This window comes from Athene noctua, chromosome 40, assembly GCF_965140245.1.
Source record: "Athene noctua chromosome 40, bAthNoc1.hap1.1, whole genome shotgun sequence".
NCBI classification, from domain to species: domain Eukaryota; kingdom Metazoa; phylum Chordata; class Aves; order Strigiformes; family Strigidae; genus Athene; species Athene noctua.
Window position 1 is genome coordinate 131,490 of NC_134076.1, and position 17,654 is coordinate 149,143.

The 17,654-nt window shown below is 64.3% G+C and overlaps 1 protein-coding gene and 2 long non-coding RNA genes across 3 annotated transcripts; 1 reads left to right on the forward strand and 2 right to left on the reverse strand.

Annotated features, from left to right (window-relative positions):
* Window positions 1-1,822: 1,822 nt before the first annotated feature.
* MMP14 (matrix metallopeptidase 14) lies at window positions 1,823-8,877 on the reverse strand. The gene is made up of 10 exons (XM_074931161.1): window positions 8,788-8,877; window positions 6,915-7,063; window positions 6,324-6,446; window positions 5,922-6,229; window positions 4,981-5,142; window positions 4,701-4,858; window positions 4,473-4,611; window positions 3,974-4,124; window positions 2,874-2,989; window positions 1,823-2,178 (listed from the first exon to the last, which is right to left on the reverse strand). Exons 1-10 carry the CDS (start codon window positions 8,866-8,868, stop codon window positions 1,823-1,825), a joined length of 1,743 nt encoding a protein of 580 aa, XP_074787262.1. The 5' UTR covers window positions 8,869-8,877.
* Window positions 8,878-11,058: 2,181 nt separating this feature from the next.
* On the forward strand, window positions 11,059-14,900 carry LOC141973064 (uncharacterized). The gene is made up of 4 exons (XR_012635472.1): window positions 11,059-11,163; window positions 11,851-11,924; window positions 13,106-13,268; window positions 13,361-14,900. It is a non-coding gene; the product is annotated as an uncharacterized LOC141973064 (long non-coding RNA).
* A 72-nt stretch (window positions 14,901-14,972) lies between these two features.
* LOC141973067 (uncharacterized) lies at window positions 14,973-17,654 on the reverse strand. Its single transcript, XR_012635474.1, has 4 exons — window positions 17,575-17,654; window positions 16,563-16,655; window positions 15,868-15,952; window positions 14,973-15,308 (listed from the first exon to the last, which is right to left on the reverse strand). It is a non-coding gene; the product is annotated as an uncharacterized LOC141973067 (long non-coding RNA).

Below are 17,654 nucleotides of genomic sequence, written 5' to 3' on the forward strand. Positions count from 1 at the left end.
GGATTGGTTGAGCCCCCCCCAGGCCCCGCCCCCTCCTCCCCCGGCCCCTCCCCCCCCCAAAAAAAACACCCGAAAAAATCCCAAAATCGGTAAAAAAAAAAAAAAAAAAAAAATCCCTTTTCTGTACACCGGGCCCCGCCCCCCTCATTTGCATAGCGCCTCCCACACGCGCGCGCAGCCCCGCCTCCTCCTCCCCCTTCCGGTCTCATTTGCATAGGAACCAGCGGCCCCGCCCCCTCCGTCCCGCTCGCTGCCAATCAGAGGCCTCGACTCCACGGATGGGCCCCGCCCACCCCCTCGGGCGGGGGAGGAGTCACGGGGAAGGGGGCGGGGCTGACCTCTGACCTATCCCAGCGAGGTCAAAGGGTTGTGGCCCCGCCCACCGCCAGTCAGTCAGGCTGAGAGGGGGCGTGGCCGCGTGGTGGCCACACCCCCCAGAGCACCATAAAGAGGGAAGATGGGAGGGACAAGCCACGCCCACACCCAGCTGGGGGCGTGGCCAAAGCCGGTTCTGGGTGGGAGGAGCCACGCGGTGGGTGTGGCCTCCTGTAAGGGGGCGGGGCTTGTCGGGGAGGGGGCGTGGCCTCTCCCCAGCCACTTCCCCATTGGGGGAACGGAAGGGGGGGCGGGGTGTCCGCAAGCGGGCGTGGCCTCGTGGGTTGGGGGCGTGGCCGGGGGCGTGGTGGACCTGTGGGCGTGGCCCGGCATAGTGGGCGTGGCCTGTCGGCCAATTTTCCCCTTCCCGTTCCCATTGGGGGGAACAGAAGGGGGCGTGGAGAGCGTGGGGGCGTGGCCTGTTGGTTGGGTGCGTGTCCCTGTGGGCGTGTCCCGCCTGTGGGCGTGTCCTGACATAGTGGGCGTGGCCTGCCGGCCCATTTTCCCCTTCCTGTTCCCATTGGGGATGGATGGGAGGTTGGGAGAGCGTGGGCGCGTGGCCTGTTGGTTGAGGGCGTGTCCGTGTGGGCGTGTCCCACCTGTGGGCGTGTCCCGATAAAGTGGGCGTGTCCTGACGTGGTGGGCGTGGCCTGCCGGCCCGTATTCCCGTTCCCCCTGGGGACGGATTGTGGAGGGCGAGGTGTGTGTCCCCCCTGGGGGGGAGGCGTGGCCTGTTGCATTGTGGGGCGTGTCCATATGGGCGTGTCCAATATGTGGGCGTATCCAGGCGTAGTGGGCGTGGTCTGACATAGTGGGCGTGGCCTGCCGGCCCATTTTTCCCTTCCTGTTCCCATTGGGGATGGATAGGAGGTTGGGAGAGCGTGGGGGCGTGGCCTGTTGGTTGTGGGGCGTGTCCATATGGGCGTGGACGCGTTGTGGGCGTGTCCTGACATAGTGGGCGTGGCCTGGCGGCCCATTTTTTCTGTTCCCATTGGGGATGGATGGGAGGTGGTGAGCGTGTGGGGGCGTGGCCTGTTGTTTGTGGGGCGTGTCCATATGGGCGTGTGCCACCTGTGGGCGTGTCCCGGCATAGTGGGCGTGGCCTGACATAGTGGGCGTGGCCCGCCGGCCCGTATTCCCCTTCGCGTTCCCACTGGGGACGGATTGTGGAGGGCGAGGTGTGTGTCCCCGGGGGGGGGGGAGGCGTGGCCTGCCGCATTGCGGGGCGTGTCCATATGGGCGTGTCCCACCTGTGGGCGTGTCCCGACGTAGTGGGCGTGTCCTGCCGGCCCGCGTTCCCCCTGGGGACGGATCGGTGGAGGGACGGGACGGGCATCGGGGGAGAGGGTGGGGAGGTTGCGCGTGCGGGTGTGGCGGGCGTGTCCCGTGGCCTTTCTCTGGGCGTGTCCTCGTGGGCGTGGCCTGCGCGGAGGCGGGCGTGTCCCGCCTAGACGCGGGGCAGCAGCGAGCGCTGGCACCGCAGCAGGCGCTTGGGGGCCCCGCGGCGGCGGCACAGCAGGCCCAGAGCCCCCAGGCCCCCCGCGGCCCCCAGCAGCGCCAGCGGGGCGGCCACCGCCCCCGCCCCGGACCCCACCTCGATGACGATGACCTCGGTGTCCCCCCCGTCCCCCCCGCCCGGACGAGGCGGGGACGCGGACGGGGGTGACGGCGGCGGCGGGGGCGCGTCCCCCCCGCCGCAGCCCAGCCAGTCCCGCAGGACGGACTTGGGGTACCCGGGGGACACCCGCAGCTGCTGGTTGTCGAACTTCCAGTAACGGGAACCCTTGTAGAAGTAGGTGAAGGCTGCAGGGGGGGCACGGACACACGGGGGGGTTGGGGGGTCAGGGGGCGTTAGGGGGGGATTGGGGGGGATTGGGGGGGATTGGGGGCGATTGGGGGCGATTGGGGGGAATTTAGGGGGGGTTTGGGGGGATTGGGGGGGGTTGGGGACGATTTGGGGGGGTTTGGGGGATTTAGGGGGGGTTTGGAGGGGTTTGGGGACAATTTGGGGGGATTTAGGGGGGATTTGGGGGATTTGGGGGGGTTTGGGGGGGATTTGGGGGGATTTGGGGGGATTTAGGGGCGATTTGGGGGGATTTGGGGGGATTTGGGGGGATTTAGGGGGGATTTAGGGGGGATTTGGGGGATTTGGGGGGGATTTAGGGGGGATTTGGGGGATTTGGGGGGGGTTGGGGGGGATTTGGGGGAATTGAGGGGGATTGGGGGGGTTGGGGGGGGATTTGGGGGGGTTTGGGGACGATTTGGGGGGATTTAGGGGGGATTTGGGGGATTTAGGGGGGATTTGGGGGGATTTGGGGGGATTTGGGGGGATTTGGAGGGGTTGGGGGGGGATTTGGGGAGGGGTTGGGGGGTTTTAGAGAGACAAAAGTGGGGACACGGGGGGGGGGACAGAAGAGCCGGCCATTAGGCCCCTGCTCCGTCCCCTCGTGTCCCCCCCGCGCCCCCCAATGCCCCCCACCCCCCCTGCCCCCCCTCACCATCGTCGGGGCCCATGAAGGCGCCGCGGGGGGACTCGGGGACCCCCCCCCACACCTCGATGCTTTTGGGGTACTCGGGGTCCACGGAGCGGGTGTCCTCGTTGAACCGGTAATACCTGGGGGGGACACCGGGGGGGGCTTGGGGAGGTGACAGAGGTGCCAAGGAGGGGACAGGGAGAGCCCGGAAGGTGCCAGAAGGTTCCAGAAAATCCCAAAAGGCCCCAAGAAGATCCCAGAAGGTTCCAGAAGGTTCCCCAAAGCTCCCAGAAAGGTCTCAAGAGGCCCCAGAAAGTTCTAGAAGGTCCCAAAAAAGATCCCAGAAGGTTCCAGAAAGTCCCAAGAGGCCCCGGAAGGTCCCAGGAAGGTTCCAGAAGGTCCCAGAAAGATTTCAAGAGGCCCCGGAAGGTTCTAGAAGGTCTCAGAAGGTTTCCCCAAAGCTCCCAGAAGGTCCCAAAAGGCCCCAGAAGGTCCCAGAATGTCCCAGAAAGTTTCCAGAAGGTGCCAGGAAGATCCCAGAAGGTTCCAGAAGTTCCCAAGAGGCCCCAGAAGGTTCCAGAATGTCCCAGAAAGGTTCCAGAAGGGCCCCAGAAGGTCCCAAGAAGATCACAGAAAGTTCCAGAAGGTCTCAGAAGGTTCCCTAAAGCTCCCAGAAGGTCCCAAGAGGCCCCAAAAGCTCCCAAGGAGGTTCCAGAAGGTCCCAAGAGGCCCTGGAAGGTTCTAGAAGGGCCCCAGAAGGTCCTAAGAAGATCCCAGAAGGTTCCAGAAAGTCCCAAGAGGCCCCAGAAGGTCCCAGGAAGGTTCCAGAAGGCCCCGAAAGATCCCAAGAGGCCCCAGAAGGTTCCAGAAGGTCCCAGAAGGTCCCAGGATAATCCCAGAAGGTTCCAGAAAGTCTCAAGAGGCCCCAGAAGGTCCCAGAAAGGTTCCAGAAGGTCCCAAGAAGATCCCAGAAGGTTCCAGAAGGCCCCAAAAGATCCCAAGAGGCCCCAGAACGTCCCCAGAGGCCCCAGAAGGTCCCGGAAGGTTCCAGAAGGTCCCAGAAGGCCCCGTAAGGTCCCAGAAGGCCCTGGGAAGGTTCCGGAAGGTCCCGGGGTGTCACCCACTTGTTCCCCCGGAAGAAGTACGTCTTCCCGCTGGGCAGCCAGAGCAGGGCCGCGTCCAGGCGGTCGGCGGGGACGCCCCGGCCCAGGTCCCGCAGCGCCCGCGGGTACCCCGGCTCCAGCGCCGCCTCGTCGAACACCCAGTGCTTGTCCCCTGCGGCGGGGGGACACACACGCTTGTCCCTGTCGTCGTGTCCCCACCTCAATGTCTCCATCTTTGTCCCCATCCCCGTGTGCCCGCCATCATGTCCCCACCTCCACCCCCATGTCCTTGTCCCCATCCCCGTGTCCCCACCGCCACGTCCCCAGTTCCATCTCCCCGTCCTTGTGTCCCCATCCCCGTGTCCCCACCATCATGTCCCCACCTCAACGTCTCCGTCATTGTCCCCAGCCCCGTGTCCCCCCCGCCATGTCCCCATCCCCGTGTCCCCACCATCGTGTCCCCACCTCAACGTCTCCATCATTGTCCCCAGCCCCGTGTCCCCCCCGCCATGTCCCCTACCTTTGAAGAAGACGAACTTCCCGTCCTTCCTCTCGTAGGCCGTGTTGATGTTGGGGGGCAGCCCCACCCAGAAGTGCCCGATGGGCAGCGGGTACCCGTCCATCACCCGGCGGTCCCTCACGCGCCAAAACCACCGCTCCTACACCCCGCCCCGGGGGACACCCCAACGTCACCGTCCGTCCTCCGGGGACACAGCCCCACCCTCCTCCTCCTCCTCCTCGGCCCCACCTTGAAGACGAACATCTCCCCCCGCAGCATGGCGATGGTGTCGAAGTTCCCGTCGCAGATCCGGGGGCCGTAGGGGGGTCCGGGGGGACGATCGGGGCTACGGGGATGAGGGGTGGTCCTAGGGGGGGAGGGCGGCCAACTGGGGCCCGTCCCAGTCCCTGCGGAGGCGGGGACACAAAGCGTCAAGGTCGAGGGGGGAGAGTTTGGGGCGGGGAGTAGGTTGAATATTTTTTTTTTTTTGGAGGGGGTGGGACGGGGCGGGGGGGACACACGAACCAACCGTAGAGCTGCTGGATGCCGCGCCGGTCGTCGTCGGGGAGGACGAAGGCTTCGGTGTCCATCCATTGGTAGAAAGGAGCCATGATGGCCGATGGGTCGCTGGAATGTTCCAGCCCCAGGGCGTGGCCAAGCTCGTGAACGGCCACCAGGAAAAGGTCGTTCCCTGGGGAGGGGGGGAAATTTAAAAAAAAACAACAAAAAAAATTTAAAAAAATAATGGGGCGGGGAAGGGGGAAGGGAGGGGGGGGGTGGGAGCCCGAGGTGACGGCGACTGGGGGGAGGGACGAGGAGAAATGGGGTCAAGGGGGCCCCCGCGGGCGGGGTTGGGCCAAAAAACGGAGAGAAATGGGGTCGAGGACGCGCCCATGGCCACGGTTGGGTCAAAAATGGGCAGAAATGGGGTCGTGGAGGCTCCCGTGGTCACGGTTGGGCCAAAAATGGCCCAAAACGGAGTCAAGGAGGCCCCCGTGGCCACGATTGGGTCAAAAATGGCCAAAAATGGGGTCAAGGGCACCCCCATGGCCACGATTGGGTCAAAGAAGACACTCAACTGGGTCAAGGGCGCCCCCATGGCCACGGTTGGGTCCAAATTGGCCAGAAACGGGGTCAAGGGCAACACCATGGTCACGGTTGGGTCAAAAATGGGCAGAAACAGGGTCGTGGAGGGTCCCGAGGGCAAGGTTGGGTCGAAAATGGGCAGAAATGGGGTGAAGGGCACCCCCAGAGCAACGGTTGGGTCAAAAATGGCCAAAAATGGGGTCAAGGGCACCCGCATGGCCATGATTGGGTCAAAGAAGACCCTGAACTGGGTCAAGGGCGGGCCCATGGTCACGGTTGGGCCAAAAATGGCCCAAAACGGGGTCAAGGGCGCCCCCACGGCCACGGTCGGGTCCAAGACAGTCCAAAATCGGTCCAAGTCGCCGCCCCCCGTCCCCATCTCACCGCTGAGGTCGTCGTTGCGGGCGGTCCAGGGCTCGGCGCCATCGAAGTGGGTGTCGCCGCCGATGTGGGGTCCGGGGAAGTAGGCGTGGGCCAGGAACCCGCCCTCGCCGTCGAAGGGGGTGCTGTCGCCATGGAAACCCTCGGCGAAGAAGATCATGATGTCGGCCTGGGGGGCGCGGCCCTGCCTCACGTCGCCGTAAGGCACCTCCCGGAAGCGCAGCGGGGTGGCCCCCGCCCACACCCGGAAGGCCCGGCGAATGGCGCCGAACGTCCCCGCCTCCCCCACCTTCGGGGTGTAATTCTGGATGCTGGAAGAGGACAAAACGGCGCCGGCGTCACCTCGGCGCGCGGGAGGGGACATTTCACGGCCCCGCCCACCCACCCCGCCCGCCGCGGCCTTACCAGAAGGTGATTTCCTGGTGCTCCCACTTCATGCCCTGGATGGCGTAACGCCGGCGTCGCACGTTGGCCTTGATCTCGGCCCCGAATTTGTCGGGGACGCCGCAGCGGGGGCGGCGCATGGCCCTGCGGGGGGGGCGGGGACAGGGGGGCGGTGGGCGGGGTTTTAGGTCAAGGGCGGGCTCGAGGCGTCGAGGGAGGGCGGAGGGACGGCGTCGAAGGCAAATGGCGGCGCCCGGAGGAGCGACACGGGGGCCGTTGGCCAACCGCCGTCGAGCCAAGACCAACGCCCCGAATTCCGTTGACCCAACGCCGACCCCCCCGGCTCGCACCGTCCCGACACCAACCCCCCCAACTTGTGCCAACCCAAGACCACGCCCCCCAACCGCCCTTGACCCAACGCCGACCCCCCCGCCCCACCAGGCGTTGACCCAACGCCGACCCCCCCCGCCCCAACTGGCGCCAACCCAAGAGCGTTTCCCCCGACTCCCGTTGACCAACCGCGCCCCCCCCCCTTGACCCACAACCGACCCCTCGTGGCTCCCGGCAGACCCACAACCCCCCCCCTTGACCCCCCGCCCCCCGCCCCCCAACCTGAGGGTCTCGGCGTCGGCCATGCCGGTGACCGTCAGCCCGTAGAAGCGTTGCATGGCGGCCAGAGCTGCCGAGAGCGACTGGGGCGAGCGTTGGGTGTGGGTCCGTAGGTCGCCGGGGGGCAAGTAGCCATATTGCTGCAACCAGGCCTATAGGGGGGTTGGGGGGGGGGTGGTGGGAGTGGCCACAACACGCGTGTGTCCCCCCCCGTCCCCTAAAAAAAAAAAAAAAAAAAAAAATTCCTCCCGCGCGTCCGAATTCGCACCCAGCAATTACCGGCCCCCGCGGGGTTATTCTGGGCCCGCGTCCGTCTGTCCTGCGGTCACACCCCCCCCGCACCCCACACACCCCCCCCCCCGCCGTCCGTCTGTCTGTCCCGTGACTCCTGGCAGCGGGGGATTTCCCCGCCCCGGATGGTTTTGGTGTCCCCCCCCTTAAAAAAAAAAAAAAATAAATACGAAAAAATGACGCGTTCGGCAGGATTGGGGAAGGGGGAGGGATGGAAAGTTGGACACCGGGGGGGGGGGCGTGTGGAGGAAGGGGGGGATGGAGGGAGGTTGTTGGGGGTGAAAATTGTTTTTTTTTTTGGGTGGGGGACACACACACAGAGAGACCCCCCCCCACCCCGCTCCCCTCCCTTTGTCGTTTCGCCGCCGACGTGGAAAGACGAGGGATGAAAATACCGGGGGGGGGGGAGAGGGGGGAAAAAAAAAAAAAATTAAGGAAGTGTCAAAGAGGGGGAGGGAAAATGGGAAAATTTGGAGGGGGGGGGTGAAAAAAAAAAAAGGAAAAAATAATTTAAAAAAAAAAAAATAATAAGGGGGGGGGAAAGGAGGAAGGAGGGAAACGTGGCCGGGGAGGAGGAGCGGGAACAAAGGAATGGGAAAGTTGGCAGAGGGAGGAGGGCGGGGGGGGGCAGCGGGAAAAGAGCCCCCGGTTGGTTTGTTTTTTTTTTAGGGGGGGTCACCCCTAAAGTTTTGGGGTTGTTAGATTGGGGGAGACACCCCCCACCCCTCTAAAAACAGGGAGAAGGGCTCCGTGCCCGTAAATAAAAAGGGGTTTAGGAATTTACGGAGGTGTCCCCCCCACGAAAAAAAATTTAAAAAGGGTGAGGGGAAACCCCCCCGGTGTGTTAAATTTGGGGGGGGTGATGGAGGGGATCCCCCACCCCAAAAAAAAAAAAATTAAAAAAAAAAAAGGGATGATGGTGGAGAGGAAAAAGACACCCCCCCCCTAAAAATAAAGGGGTGATGATGGAGTGTGTGTCCCCCCCCCGCGGAAAAAATTAAAAGGGATGATGGAGGGCACCCCCCCGCATTTAAAAACAAAAAAAGATAGAGGGGACCCCCCCCCCAAAAAAAAAAATAAAAAAAAAGGGGGTGAAAATGGAGGGGACACCCCGAAAATGATGATGGAGGGGAAACACCCGCCCCCCCGCCTTGAAAAAATAAAAATAAAAATCAAATAAATTGAAGATGATTTAGGGGAAAGCCCCCCCTTCAAAAAAATACCCGGGTGAAGATGGAGGGACCCCCCCGCCCCCCAAAACAATCCCACAAAGGGCCCCCCCCCCCTTATAAAACAACTTTTTCCTCGCTGGGTCCGTTCGGGTCCCCGGGACCCCCTGGGGGGGGTTTGGGGGGGGCGGGGGGGGTCCAAGGGACTATTTTTTTTGGGGGAGGGGGGGTTTAGGGGGTACCCGGGTGGTTTGTGGGGTGGGGGGGCCCCCCTGGATTTGGGGGGGGGGATAATTATAGTGGGGGGGGGTGTTGGAGCATCCCAAGGGGGGGGGGGGTGTTGGGGGGCGCGGAGGGATTTTTGGGGAGGGGGGGGGGATGTGGGGGGTGTGGGGGGGCGTGGGGGGGGGTCTCACCTCGGGGGTGAATCGGGGTTGGGGGTCGGCGGGGGGGGGCAGGGCCCCCAGGAGGAGCCCCAAGAGAAGCGTCGGGGCCATGGTCGGGGCCGGTGTGGGGCCGGGGCGGGCGGTGCCGGGGGAAGGAACCGGGGGGGGCGGTGCCGGGGGGGGGCGGGAGAAGTGGGTGGGGGGCGTAGGGAAAAAGGAGTGGGGGGCAGGGAGCGGGAAAAGGGGGGTGTCGGGGGCGTCGGGGGAGAGAGAAAAACGAAAAAAAACGGAAAAAAAAAAAAAAAAAAAGGAGAAACCGGTTAAAAATGGGGCGGGGAAAAAAAAATAAATAAAAAAAAGGGAGGGAAAAAATTAAAAAAAAATTAAAAAATAAAAAAAGGGGGAGGGGGTGTCACGCGTTTGGGGGGGGAGGGGAGGTCCAGACGGGTGGGGGAGGGGCAGGATGTGGCTCTGTAACCCCCCCCCCCCCCAAAGCTGACTCAGCATCCGCGGGAGGATCAAGGGGATGGGGGGGGGGGAGTGACGTCATCAAAGGGGGGGTTTGGGGTAAATGGGGGGGGTTTGGGGTAAGTTTGGAGGATTTGGGGGCGTTTGGGGGTGATTGGGGGGGTTTGGGGTAAATGTGGGGGATTTGGGGGCATTAGGGGGATTTTGGGGTAAATTTGGGGGATTTTCGGTCCCTATGGGGGATTTTGGGGGTAAATATGGGGGATTTGGGGTCATTTGGGGGGATTTGGGGTAAATGTGGAGGATTTTGGGTCATTAGGGGGGATTTGGGGTAATTATGGGGGATTTGGGGTCATTAGGGGGGGTTTTGCGTCCCTATGGGGCATTTTGGGGTAAATTTGGGTGATTTTGGGTCCCTATGGGGCATTTTGGGGGTAAATATGGGGGATTTTGAGTCATTTGGGGGGATTTGGGGTAAATGTGGAGGATTTGGGGTCATTAGGGGGGATTTGGGGTCCCTTGGGGCATTTTGGGGTAAATGTGGAGGATTTGGGGTCATTAGGGGGGATTTGGGGTCCCTTGGGGCATTTTGGGGTAAATATTGGGGCATTTTGTTGTAAATATGGGGGATTTTGGGGTAACTTTGGGGGATTTTGGGGTAAATGTGGAGGATTTTGGGTCCCTATGGGGGATTTTGGGGTAATTTTGGGGGATTTGGGGTCCCCGTGGGGTATTTGGGGGCTGTTCAGGTCACGAACACCCCTTTGGGGCGTGGCCTGATTCGTCCCCGCCCCTCCCGGACAAGCCCCGCCCCTTCCCTCTCCATCAACCCGATGCTTAAAGCGGAAACGCCCGGGTGGGCCCCACCCCCTCGACGAGCCCCTTTAAGAGGGCGGGTCCTGGCGTGGCTCCACCCCCCGTGGGGTGACGTAGGAGGGAGTGGGCGGAGCCAGGGGCGGGGTTTGGCTGCGGGGAACCCGCGCGGACGCGGGCAGCGCCGGATCCGTCCCGCAGGTGGCGCTGGGGGGGGGGAACTGGGATGGACTGGGGGGGACTGGGATGGACTGGGAGGGCACTGGAGGGAGCTGAGATGAACTGGGAGGGACTGGGGGGGACTGGGATGGACTGGGGGGGGGACTGGGGGGGGCGCTGAGGTGGACTGGGGGGGACTGGGATGGACTGGTATGGACTGGGGGGGCACTGGGGGGAGCTGGGATGGACTGGGATGGACTGGGAGGGACTGGGGGGGCACTGGGGGGAGCTGGGATGGACTGGGATGGACTGGGAGGGACTGGGATGGACTGGGGGGGGCACTGGGGGGAGCTGAGATGGACTGGGGGGGACTGGGGGGACACTGGGGGGGCACTGGGGGTGGCGCTGAGGTGGACTGGGAGGTACTGGGATAAACTGGGATGGACTGGGGGGGCACTGGGGGGGCCGCTGAGGTGGACTGGGAGGGATTGGGAGGGACTGGGATGGACTGGGGGGGGGGATGAGGTGGACTGGGACTGACTGGGGTGGACTGGGAGGGACTGGGGGGTCACTGGGGGGAGCTGAGACATACTGGGATGGACTGGGAGGGACTGGGCGTTACTGGGAGGGACCGGGGGTGGGTCACTGGTGTATACTGGGCCATACTGGGGGGGTCACTGGGCTCTACTCATTGCTCCAGCCACCCCCGCCCCCCCCCCACCCTAAAAAAAACCCCAAAACCCCCCAAAAAAATGGATCCGGCCGCCCCCCCCCGCCGGGGACCTCCCCCCCTTCCTCTGGAGGGGCCCCCCCTGCCCCCCCCGGGGGGGTCCCCGCCCCCCCCACACCCCCCCCCCCTCCGCGCCGTCCTGGTGGGACCCCCCGGGGGGGGCAAGAGCAGCTTGGCCAGAGCCTTCGCCTGGCCCGGACCCCCCGGGACCCCCCCCCCGCACCACGAGGGGCCTGGTGAGCTGGGGGGGGGACACTGAATTATTTTGGGGGGGCCTGGGGGGTCCCTGAGGGATTTGGGGGGGGGTTATGGGGTCTGGGGGGGTCTGGGGGGGTCCCTGAGGGATTTGGGGGGGGGTTATGGGGTCTGGGGGGGTCTGGGGGGGTCCCTGAGGGATTTGGGGGGGGGTTATGGGGTCTGGGGGGGTCTGGGGGGGTCCCTGAGGGATTTGGGGGGGGGTTATGGGGTCTGGGGGGGTCTGGGGGGGTCCCTGAGGGATTTGGGGGGGGGTTATGGGGTCTGGGGGGGTCTGGGGGGGTCCCTGAGGGATTTGGGGGGGGGTTATGGGGTCTGGGGGGGGCCTGGGGGGTCCCTGAGGGATTTGGGGGGGGGTTATGGGGTCTGGGGGGGTCTGGGGGGGTCCCTGAGGGATTTGGGGGGGGGGTATGGGGTCTGGGGGGGTCTGGGGGGGGTCCCTGAGGGATTTGGGGGGGGGTTATGGGGTCTGGGGGGGTCTCTGAGGGATTTGGGGGGGGGGGTTATGGGGTCTGGGGGGGGCCTGGGGGGTCCCTGAGTGATTGGGGGGGTCTGGGGGGGTCCCTGAATTATTTTTGGGGGGGTCCGGGGGGTTTTGGGGGGTCCCTGGATCCGGGGGGGGGTTGAGGTGAGATTTTGGGGTGTCGTGTCCCCCCCCCCCCCTTTAGAGCCCCCCCGGGAGCGGCGGCTGCGGGTGGACGGGGCAGAGGCCGCCCTGGTGCTGTACGATGGGGACGAGCAGGTGGGCGTGGCCTGCCATAATGTATGCAAATCGCATGCAGATCGTATGCAAATCAAGCCGCGGGGGCGGGCAGTGGCTGGCGGGGGCGGCGGTGGATGCAAATGAGGCAGATGCGGGGGGGTGGGGAGGGCGGGCGCGGGGCAGGCTGGGAGCGGGTGGGCGGGGAGTGCATGTAAATGAGCGCCGTATGCAAATGAGATATGCTAATGAGGGCGTTCATGCAGATACGCGGGTGAGCGCGGCGCGGCAGGTGGGAATGGAGGGGGGAGGCGGGGCTTGGCATGCAAATAGCCTGGAAGAGGGGGTGGTGGGGCTGCTGTATGCAAATGAAGGGGCGGGGCGAGACGAGTGGGGGCGTGGCGGGTGTGTGGGGCCTGGTATGCAAATGAGGTGGCAACAGGGAGGGTGGGGTGGGGGGTGGAAGGGGCAGGGCTATGCAAATTGAGGGGCGGGCATGCAAATGAGGGGGTATGGAAATGAGGGGGCATGCAAACGAGAGAGGTGGGTAGGTAGAGGGTGTGGCCATGCAAATGAGGGGGCGGCTATGCAAATGAAGGGGGCACGGCCACGCAAGCGCGGGGAGGCAAACAGGAGGGTGTATGTAAATTAGGGAGCACCATTTCTATGCAAATGACGGGCGTGGCTATGCCAACGCAAGGAGGAGGGGTTTGTGCATGCAAATGAGGGGCGCCGCTATGCAAATGAGGGGGCTGGCTATGCAAATGAGGGCCCGGAGCATTGCGTTGGGTCAGACGGCCGTTGGGAGCGGGTGCGTGCAAATTAGAGGGGCGTGTCCATGCAAATTACGGGCGTGTGCATGCAGATGAGGGGCATCTCTATGCAAATGAGCTCCCTGCACTCTCTGGGGCGGGTCAGTGCATGGGGGGGGGGCTCTTAAAGGGGCCGACGCTCGCACGGGGGGCGGATGACGCCGACGCTGACCAACGAGCTGGGGAGGCTGCAAATGAAGGGTGTGTCTATGCAAATTAGGGGCGTAGCTATGCAAACGATACCCTCGCACGCCATGGGGCGGGTCAGTGCATGGTGGGTGGAGGGGGGGGGGCTCTTAAAGGGGCAGACACGCGTCGGGTGGACGCCGCCGCCGGACAACGGAGGAGGGCGGGGTGGGGGCTTCGAACGAGAGGCGTGGCTATTCAAACGAAAAGGGGGCGTTCCCGCAGGCGGTGGGCGGGGCCGACACCATCCTCCTGGTCTTCGCCGTCAGCGACCGCGCCTCCTTCTCCCGCCTGGTGCCGCTGGCCCGGGGGTTGCGCTCGGGGGCCCCCCTCATCCTCGTGGCCAACAAGAGCGACCTGGCCCGCGCCCGGCAGGTTTCTCCCCGCGGTGAGATTTCCCTTTTCTTTTTTTTTTTTTTTCGTTTTTCCCCCCCCCAAAAAATTCTTCTTTTTTGGACGCGTGGTCCCCTCTCGTCGCAGAAACACGGGGGCTGGCGGCCGTGCTGGGCTGCCCCCACGTCGAGACCTCGGCCGCCCTCCGACACCGAACCGAGGAGCTTTTCGCCGCCGCCGTGCGCCAGGCCCGGCGCCACCGACGGCGCGAGGAAGACGACGACGAGGAGGAAGAAGAAGGAGCTTGTGCCCCCCCACGGCGACGCAGCCTCACCGGCCGGGCCAAACGCTTCTTCGCCGGCCTCGTCCCCTTGGCCCGGCAGCGCTCCAAGTCCTGCAGCGACCTGGCTGCGCTCTGAGGGCGCTGGCCCTTTAAGGCCACACGCAACACCCCCAACCCCTTCCCCGGAGCGTAAAACCCCTCGCGGCGCGGCCCCTTTAAGGGAGGAGGGGTGGGGACTGACACCTTTAAGGGAGGTATTGGCCCTTTCAGAGCGGTACTGGCCCTTTAAGAGGGTTGCCCCACCACTGGCATTGCCCCTTTAAGGACAGTACTGACCCTTTACGAGAGGTACTGCCCCTTTAAGAGCACTCCCGCCCTTTTAAGGCGTTGCCCCACCACTGGCATCGCCCTTTTAAGAGAAGTACTGTCCCTTTAAGAGCTGTACTAGCCCTTTAAGAGCTGTCCTGCCCCTTTAAGGGGTTGCCCCACCACTGGCTCGCCCCTTTAAGAGAAGTACTGGCCCTTTAAGAGAGATATTGCCTCTTTAAGAGCAATCCCGTCCCTTTAAGGAGTTGCCCCGCCACTGGCATCACCCTTTTAAGGGCATTACTGCCCCTTTAAGAGAAGTACTGTCCCTTTAAGAGAGGTACTGCTCCCTTAAGAGAAGTACTGGCCCTTTAAGAGAGGCACTGGCCCTTTAAGAGAGGTACTGGCCCTTTAAGAGTGCTTGTGCCCCTTTAAGGCATTGCCCCACTACTGGCATTGCCCCTTTAAGGGCAGTACTGCACCTTTAAGAGAAGTACTGTCCCTTTAAGAGCCGTACTGGCCCTTTAAGAGCGCTCCTGCCCCTTTAAAAGAAGTACTGCCCCTTTAAGACAGGTACTGGCCTTTCTAAAAGCCATACTGGCCCTTTAAGAGAGGTGCTGCCCCTTTAAGAGTGCTCCTGCCCCTTTAAGACATTGCCCCACTACTGGCATCACCCCTTTAAGGGCAGTACTGCCCCTTTAAGAGCGCTCCTGCCCCTTTAAGAGACGTACCGTCACTTTAAGGCGTCGCCCCACCCCTGGCATCGCCCCTTTAAGACCGCTGTGGCCCCTTTAAGGCGCGGCCCCGCCCCTCCCACCCCCGTTTCCCGCCCCGGCGTTGCCCTTTGAAGCCGCTGGTGGGCCCCACCCACCCGCCATCGCATGCCGCCGGCCCTTTAAGGCCCCTTTAGCCCCGCCCCTTCCTTCCCCGTAGCCCCGCCCCTTCGAGCCACCGACAGCCGAATGTCCCCGTCGCGCGTCGCGTCGCCCCTTTAAGAGAAGAGGGCGGGGCTTGCATGTCGACGCCACACCCCCCCCAGCGTGGCGGCCATCTTGGGGGTTCAAAAAAGAAAAAGGGGGCGTGGCCTCCTAATAAAAAGCTTCGCTAACGAGGGTCGGTGTGGTTGGGGGGGGGGGTGGATTTTGGGGTGAAAAAAGGGATTTTTGGGGCCGTTTTTGTGGTTTTTTATTTCTGATAAAGAAACGAAAAAAAAACGAAAAAAAGGAGAAAAAAAAAAAATCACAAAAAAAAAAAAAAAACGGAAAAAAAAAATTTTCCCCGAAAAACCCCGGAAATGGGAAAATGGAGGGAAAAGGGGAAGGGGGGGGGGGCGGGGGCGTGGCGCGGGACGGAGGGGGCGTGGCCTGTGGTGGACACACCCCCACCTCCAGGCCTCGCCCCCGGCGCCCCGCCAGGGGGCGGAGTCTGCAGGGGAGTGTGTGTAAGGGGGGGTGTGGCCTGGTGGGAGAGGGCGGGATCTCCACGGAGGGGGCGGGGCCGTGTTACCTGTGGGAGGAGATAAGTGGTTAAGCCACGCCCTGTTTGAGAGGGCACGCCCCCTCCGTCCCGACAAGCCACGCCCCCTCCCCGCACCCAAGGCGACGACGCGATGAGGAAATATTTAAAAAGGGGTGGGCGGGGATTAAATTAGCCACGCCCCTTCATCCATGGGCTACACCCCTTACGCAAACCACGCCCACACGGATAGGCCACGCCTCTTCCTCGCCAAGCCACGCCCCCCCATTTTATAACAACAGAATGAGGAAATTAAGGGGGGGGTGGGGAGGAATTAGCCCCGCCCCTTCACCCATAGGCCCCGCCCCCTCACGCAGACAGCGTCCCTATCCCCAGCCCCGCCCCCTCTGTTCGGCCACGCCCCTTTCCCGCCAAGCCCCGCCCCCTTCGCGCCCGTTTTACGGCCACGCCGTAACGAGGAAATTAATTAATTAAACGGGGGTGCGGGTTAGAAATGAGCCCCGCCCTTTCAGCCCCAGGCCCCGCCCCCACGCGGGGCACGCCCCCCGGCTGAGGCTCCGCCCCCCGGCGCCAGGCCCCGCCCACTCACATGGTCTGGGGGGTGAAGAGCCCCGAGAGCTGGAGGCACTGGGAGGCCAGGGTCTGCGAGGCCAGGTTCAGCGCCGGGCTCAGGGCTGGGGGTCACGGGGTCACGGGGTCACGGGGGTCACGGGGGGACCCCAAACCCCCCCCGAGGGACAGGAACCCCCAAATAGCCCCGAAACACCCCGAAAAAGCGGCGGGAACACAGGGAACCCCCGACCCCCCCCCCGCTGGGATCCAGCCCTGTGAGGGACCCAAATACCCCCCCGGGACCCCCAATACCCCCCGGGACCCCCAATACCCCCCGGGACCCCCAAATACCCCCCCCGACCCCCAAATACCCCCCTGGGACCCCCAATACCCCCCTGGGACCCCCAATACCCCCCGGGACTCCCAAATACCCCCCGGGACCCCAAATACCCCCCGGGACCCCCAAATACCCCCCGGGACCCCCAATACCCCCCCCGACCCCCAATACCCCCCCAACGGCCCCCAGGACCCCTCCAATCCCCCCTGGTCTCCCCAAGACACCCCTGAACTCCCCCCGGCTGCCCCAAATCCTCCCCCAACACCCCCAAACTGCCCCCAGGGACCCCCAAACCGCCCCCAGGGACCCCCAAACCCCCCCAAACCACCCCCAGGGACCCCCAAACCGCCCCCAGGGACCCCAAAGCCCCCCGAACTGCCCCCAGCGCCCCGTACCGGTGAGGGCGGCGGGGTTGAGGGCCCCCAGGGGCAGGGCCCCGTTGAGCTGCAGGGCGGCCTGGGCCGTGCTGGGCAGCTGCAGCCCCGAGCCTGGGGGGCACGGCACACCGTTGGGGGGGGCAACTGCCCCCCAGACCCCCCCAGAGACACAACTGCCCCCCAAAAGCCCCCACAGATGCATCCAAACCCCCCCCCAGCCCCGTAACTGCCCCCAAACCCCCCCTCAGCCCCACAACTGCCCCCCAGGTGCCTCCAAGAGCCCCCCCAGCCCCATAACTGCCCCCCAAAAGCCCCCTCAGCCCCACAACTGCCCCCCAACGTTCCCCAGATGCCTGCAAGAGCCCCCCCAGCCCCATAACTGCCCCCCAAAAGCCCCCTCAGCCCCGTAACTGCCCCCCAACGCCCCCCCAGCCCCATAACTGCCCCCCAGATGCCTCCAAGAGCCCCCCCAGCCCCATAACTGCCCCCAAAAGCCCCCTCAGCCCCATAACTGCCCCCCAAACCCCCCCCAGATGCCTCCAAACCCCCCCTCAGCCCCATAACTGCCCCCCAAACCCCCCCCAGACGCCTCCAAACCCCCCGTCAGCCCCATAACTGCCCCCCAGATGCCTCCAAGAGCCCCCCCAGCCCCATAACTGCCCCCAAAAGCCCCCTCAGCCCCATAACTGCCCCCCAAACCCCCCCCAGATGCCTCCAAACCCCCCCTCAGCCCCATAACTGCCCCCCAAACCCCCCCCAGACGCCTCCAAACCCCCCGTCAGCCCCATAACTGCCCCCCAGATGCCTCCAAGAGCCCCCCCAGCCCCATAACTGCCCCCAAAAGCCCCCTCAGCCCCATAACTGCCCCCCAAACCCCCCCCAGATGCCTCCAAACCCCCCCTCAGCCCCATAACTGCCCCCCAAACCCCCCCCAGATGCCTCCAAACCCCCCCTCAGCCCCATAACTGCCCCCAAACCCCCCCTCAGCCCCATAACTGCCCCCCCCAAGCCACTTTTTGCCCCGCCCCACCTTCGGCCAGCTTGGCCATGAGCTGTAGGCGCCCGGTGGCCCCCACCAGCTCGACCTCCTCGCTGCCCTCGGGGAAGGTG

Coding starts and splice junctions, on each gene's coding strand:
- MMP14 (XM_074931161.1), bottom strand. CDS start 8,868: ATGGCCCCGACGCTTCTCTTGGGGCTCCTCCTGGGGGCCCTGCCCCCC. Junction 4,859..4,980: donor CGGCATCCAGCAGCTCTACG/GTTGGTTCGTGT, acceptor CCGCCTCCGCAG/GGACTGGGACGGGCCCCAGT. Junction 2,179..2,873: donor CTTCATGGGCCCCGACGATG/GTGAGGGGGGGC, acceptor CCCCCCCTGCAG/CCTTCACCTACTTCTACAAG.